This window comes from Monodelphis domestica, chromosome 2 (genome assembly GCF_027887165.1).
Source record: "Monodelphis domestica isolate mMonDom1 chromosome 2, mMonDom1.pri, whole genome shotgun sequence".
Classification (NCBI taxonomy): Eukaryota; Metazoa; Chordata; class Mammalia; order Didelphimorphia; family Didelphidae; genus Monodelphis; species Monodelphis domestica.
The window spans coordinates 194,338,263-194,344,282 of NC_077228.1; the positions used below are offsets into that span (position 1 = coordinate 194,338,263).

At 44.7% G+C, this 6,020-nt stretch overlaps 1 protein-coding gene across 4 annotated transcripts in view; it reads left to right on the forward strand.

Moving 5' to 3' along the window:
• Positions 1–3,140, forward strand: part of STAT3 (signal transducer and activator of transcription 3) — a 68,426-nt gene extending 65,286 nt beyond the window's left edge. For all 4 annotated transcript variants that reach the window (XM_056816738.1, XM_056816740.1, XM_056816739.1 and 1 more), the window contains exon 24: positions 754–3,140. In XM_056816738.1, the coding sequence (XP_056672716.1) occupies positions 754–809 (56 nt within the window). In that variant the 3' untranslated portion in view covers positions 810–3,140. The remainder of the gene's footprint in view (positions 1–753) is intronic.
• The last annotated feature ends 2,880 nt before the right edge of the window (positions 3,141–6,020 follow it).

The following is a 6,020-nucleotide window of genomic DNA, read 5'->3' on the forward strand; positions in this document are numbered from 1 at the left end:
AAAGACTAGGCAACCCTTACCAAGTAAAAGGATCTCTTAGACCTTCTAGGAACTCACAGTAGTAATGAGGAGTTGTGAGGCTGTGGCTTTGTCAAGGTGGCAGATAATGCAAGTTATTAGAGACTTCTCTGTTTATATATAATATTCATATCAACCAAACCTTGAGGTTAGTTATCCTTTAGATATGAAGTTCAAAGTCAGATGTAAAATTATGTCGTGCTATAGAATCTCCAAACCAGAAGGGAGCTCAGAGGCACTCTAGTCCAATCCATACCTAAACACAAATCTGCTTTCCAATACTGCCGAGCAAGTAGATGTCCATGCTCCTGAGACTATTCTTCCAGGCTCCCACTAATCAATTCATCCAGTGCATGATGCCATTTTCTAAAGGGGCTTTAAGACTTTTACGTTTCAGAATACTTCCTTTCATACCTGTTTGCAGAATTTTTATGTGAGATCCTTTTTTGAGGTCAAGGTGTGATTCCCAGAGGGTAATGGGACATATTTCCTTGGAGTTTAACCTGAATTGGTTGCCATTTTTGAAAGAAAGCCACATGGAAAAGTGGGTGGAAACAACAATGATCCAGGCCTCTAGCTACTGTACCTGCGATCCTGGGATATGGGGCAGAGTAAGGGGCTGGGATCTGCCCTTCTAGCTTTGAGAAAATCAGGTCACTGAGCTATCTCTCTTTCTCTCCCTCTTTCTCTCTCTCTTTCTCTCTCTGTCCTTCCTTCCCCTCTGTATCCTTCCAGAGACCCTCACGTTTGACATGGACTTGACTTCTGAGTGTGCAGCATCCCCCATGTGATGGGCTAAGAATGGAAACCACAGAATTATGTACCGGAGGCACCTAGATCCTAGTCCCCTTTCCAAAAAAAAACCAAAAACCCCAGACCCAACAACTGAACCCCAGATCAACTGAAACTCATACCTTTGTGGCTCCAGATCATTTCCTTTGATCTCCTGCATCTCATTTATCCTTATGTAATTAGGCAGCTTTCTCCTAGAGAAATGAGTGCTTCTAGGTTGTATGCTATTAACCAAACAGCAGTCCAATGGTTCATCCTTTGAGGCTGTGATTGTTTGGGGTGGGAGAATGGGGGTGGGGGAGGCAGGAGGGAGAAGAAAGGAATGTGTGTTCATGCTCTCCCTCCGACCTTCTTCCTCAGTAACTATTTGGGGATTTTTGTGTGTATTCTGGATTTTTCTGTTTTGTTTTTGTTTTGCTAGACAAGTGCCTACTGGTGCCAGCTGCATCCAGTGCCTGTTTTGTAAGTTTCTGTCCCAGGCTGTGTCTGACTGCATGCTGCCAGCACCCACTGCACCTATTATCTTGCTACCATCCAAATAGAAGGGAGGATTCTTGAATCCTCTAGATTTCTTTTTAAACTTGGGAAAGTTAAAAGCAAAAGCAGAGAAACCCTATTCTCTCCTGTATCAAAGCTTTTTGTAAAATGTATTTAAGATTCCTCAGAGACTTCTTGCAGGTATTTAGCAGTCCCAGATAGCAATCTTTACTTTGACTCCTAGAGTGGGTTCATGAATTCATTCATCGATTCATTCAATAAACATGCTTAAAGTGCTGGGGACACAAAGATAAAATCTGACATGATCCCTGTCCTCATGGAGCTTACAATTGATTACCTCAAATGGTAGCTGAAGCTCTAAAGCTATCGCTTGGCTTTTAGAACAGACATGTTTGGGAAGAGCCTAAAACGAGATATAGATATATATAGATATATATAAGTATATATATAATTTTTTTTTGGTAAATCTTTTTTACTCCCTTTGCTAGTCTCTTACCTTAAGGCCTTAGTTTCTGGTTCTGAGCTTGGTTGTTAGGGTGCCTTATTTGGGCTAGAGGGTTTCTTCCCTCTTCAGCCCGCATGACCCTTCTGGCAGCACATCCTCATCTTCCCTTCTGCTTTCTAAATCCCATTGTTTTAGGAATCCTGGTCTTGGAGCCTTGTGAAATAGATAAATAAAAGAGCTGTGGGTACCAAGAATAGTGTCAGGCCATGAGCCTCACAAGGTGCCCTGTTGGTTTCAGGGGACATGGCTCTCTCCTTGGGTTCTTGAACATTTTCAGCACTTATTTCACTTTTTAAATGGTTAACTTCTATTGTGGAAACATACAGGATTGTAGAATGTTCCACTTCAAAGGAATTTCAGGAGACTTTCTGCTGAGACCAGAGCTTGTACTTTGGTTCGGCTTGTGTTCTTGGCTTTCCCAAGCCTAGTGGTGAGTTAGAGGTCCCCCTTTTCAGATCGGGAAGACCCCACTTCTCGTCTGGCCTTAAATTGTTCTCAGGCCTCTTCTGGTGCTTCTCTTTTTGCCTTCCTAGTAATAGCCAGCCAAATGGTAGTGCACATCTGTAGTATTGTCCCAGGTGCTTTCTCAAAGAGGATTTAGGTCTACTCTGTTCCAGAGGCAGCAGCTTGGGATTTAAGGACCTTGACAAGTATATTCTCAGTTGTTCCCTATCCTCAAAACCTTTGAGCTGAATGAGAAGACTTACTTCCTGAGGAGCACTAAAGAAGTTATTCTCTATCTGATTCATCTTCCTGATGAGGTGAAGTTGGCACCCAGTGTAAATCCTTTTCCCTTTTTAGCAAAAGTCAGGAGCACCTTTTTATATAGGCTGGAAAATTGAGGGCTGTGCTTGGGAGAACTCTTGGTTGCTATTTTGCAATGTGGGGCTGGAGGAGGAATGGGTGCCTCAAAATGCCCTAAGGGAGGGCAAGCATTTAAATTGATTTTATGGTGGCATGTATCTTTATGTTTCTAATTCTTGTGATGACAGAAGCTGTAAAAGGAGACTTGATTTAGCTTTTTCTACATTTAGTTCTTTCCTCTCAAGAACAGTATCTTGGGTAGGTCTACTGCCCTTCTCAAACTCTTTTCAAACCCCTCTCCCCCCTCATCATGCCCCCAAGGGGTTTCCCTTTTACCAGATCATCTTGTACATTGGTTTTGTTTATAAAACAACCTCTGAGCTGCTAACTTTTAAGTCCTCCTTGCATTCTGATTCCAGTGTATACTTCATACTGTAAAAAAAAAAAAGTTGGTTTTTGTATATTTTATTGCTGTATATCTATCTGCTTTTAACTTCTAGAAATAAACATTTTAAAGCAATTATCTGACCGTGTAACATCCTTCTTGCCCCCTCTCACTATCTGCCCTGACAGAGATCTCCTCCCCTTCCCCCAACCCCCCTGTTGTTGTCACTTCCTATATTATAGGGCTTTAGTTAGTCAGAGCTAGAGAGAGAAAACTAAGCTCCCCAAACAGCCTTGCAAAAAAAATTCTGCAACCAGTGGTCCAGGGTGGGAAGAACCATGTCTTCAGCAAGCTTTTATTACACACTTATCATGTGCTAGGCCTTTTAGAGATGGAGTGCTGAGCCCCGCCCACCCACCCCCAAACCAAGTGCTATGCCCAACCCACCCCCCTAGACCTAGTACCACATCCCCCCAGTGCCTCCAAGTCTTAAGCTCCCCCATCCTCCCTTACCTCAGACAAGGGAGGAAGGAAGAAGAGCTCCCATTGGGCCGCTGGGCACAGGTGCCCTAGGAAGTAAGGAATGTCCTCAGGCACATGGAGAAGGGGAGGAGAACAGCTCCTCCCCAAATCCCTCTGGCTTTCTAGTAATGAACTCTGGCAGGTGACTGAAGGTGTGCCCACAGAGAGGGCTCTGTGTGCCCTTTTTTGCAAGTGTGCCATAGTTTGCCATCACTGCTGGGCATTGTTAGGTCCTGGGGAATGCCAAGGCAAAATAAAAAAAAGAAATAACCCCTACTCTTAATTTAAATTCTACCAGGAAGAACTAGTATGTACTCTGAGAAGCAGACAGGTGGGGGTTTGAGGGAAACCACTTACTGGTGGAATCAAGAAAGTCCTCTTAGAGTTGGGTATGAACTGAACTTCAGAGGAAGATCTGGTTTCCAAGTGACAAGAGTGAGAAGGGTGGAATATTCCAGCTTGGGAAGCAGCATGTGCCAACCTAGGGGGTACAGGAGGTGGAATGACACTTGCAAAATCCCATGAGGAATATTATCTGGACTGCAGCCTTTCACAAGGCTTTAGTCTTGTTTTCAGAAGTCAAGGCCCTTGGGAGTACCCCATTCTACTGACTCCCTTAGTGCGATATATGACTCCAGGTACAACCAGTGGCTATGATGAAAGGCATTTTTAGTTTAAAAGATCAGGAATTGGTTTCAACTTTGGCCTCAGACACTTCCCAGTTGTGTGACCCTGGGCAAGTCACATAACTGTAATTGCCTATCCCTGAATGCTTTTCTGCCTTGGAATTAATGTACTATTGATTCTAAGACAGGCAGTAAGGATTTTTTTTTTAAACCCTTACCTTCCGTCTTGGAGTCAATACTGTGTATTGGCTCCAAGGCAGAAGAGTGGTAAAGGGCTAGGCAATGGGGGTCAAGTGACTTGCCCAGGGTCACACAGCTGGGAAGTGTCTGAGGTCCGATTTGAACCTAGGACCTCCCATCTTTAGGCCTGGCTCTCAGTCCACTGAGCTACCCCGCTGCCCCCAGACAGTAAGGGTTTTTAAAAATAAAATAAAAGAGTGGGATTCTCCACCTCTTCCATAGCTTCCCTGAGCCCTATCTGAAGTTGCTAAATTAAGGAAAGAAGATGTCAGCCCCAATTTCTCTCCCTTCTCCCACTATCTGCCTCTCTTTTATTATTGTCCAGGTCTGTCATTGGGGATTGCAAGATGTAAACACTTGACTGGAGCTGCTCTGACAAGCAAGGACGCAGGGTGGGCTGATGGGTAGATAATTCAGGGAAATGCTCATTGGTGCTCAATTTGCTCTCATTCCCTCACCATAGAGCCTACTAGCTACTCCCATTCCCTCCTCCCTCTCCCAAGCTCCATGGAGACAGAGATGGGTGCGTGATAGCCAGCTGCCTCCCCTGCAGAGATGAAAAGGATGATGGATCATGTTGCTTCTGCTGAACCAAGCCCACCCTCTTTCCCTCTTCAACCACAGTCACAGCCCTTTGCAAACCTGCCAGGAGTTGCCATGATCCTTGAACACAGCCCAGGATGGTTCCAAGCCTTCCTCCCCAGGGCCTGGTAGCATGTACCCAAGACCTGTCCTTTTTTTTTAATGAGCTATTTAAAAAAAAAAAAAGCCTTTTCTGCCACTGGGGTCAGTACCTTTCACTGAATCGGGGATCTGTGTGACTCCAACATCTAAACATTTGGTGATGGCAACCTTAAGCTAATTTTCCCAGCTGTACTGATATGAGCTTTATTTTTAGGTGGGTGACCTCTCTGGATCCCATTAAGTAGGGCCTGCTGTTCACAGAGTGAGCCAGGCTGACTAGGATAGAGGTAGATAGAGGATGCCTTCACATTACCACCCATCTACACCTTAGGGCAGTGTCCAGGAAACAACAGCCATGGGACAATGTTGCCACCTACTGGTCTTCTGGAGGAGGGGGGAGAAGGAGGCCACTGCAATCACAACTAAGATACTAGCAAGGGATGAGCAACAGGGAAAGGATTTGGAGTTCTTTTTCTCTCGGGCAAGACCCAACTCCAGAATTCACTTCTGGTGATAGTGATGAAACTGGGCATATTTCAGTGTGCCTCTTAATCCCTATCCATCTCTATTTCCCCCCAAGACCTGTCTCCACCCATACTGGTTTCCTGAGAGTCCCTGGTCTCCTTCCTGATACAGCTGGGAAAGTTTTGGCATTCCCCAAGCTGAGCAATTAAGTGGCACAATGGATAGCGCTGGGCCTGAAGTTAGGAAGACTCATCTTCCTGAGTTCCAATCTGGCCTCAGACACTTAACTAGCTGTGTGACTGTGGGCAAGTCACTCAACATTGTTTGCCTCAGTTTCCTCACCTGTCAAATGAGCTGGAGAAGAACTGGCAAACCGTTTCAGTATCTCTGCCAAGAAAACCCCAAACAGGGTCACAAAGAATCAGACAATACTGAAAAATTAATGAACAACAATGATAATTAACTATCTCAGAAATGTTCA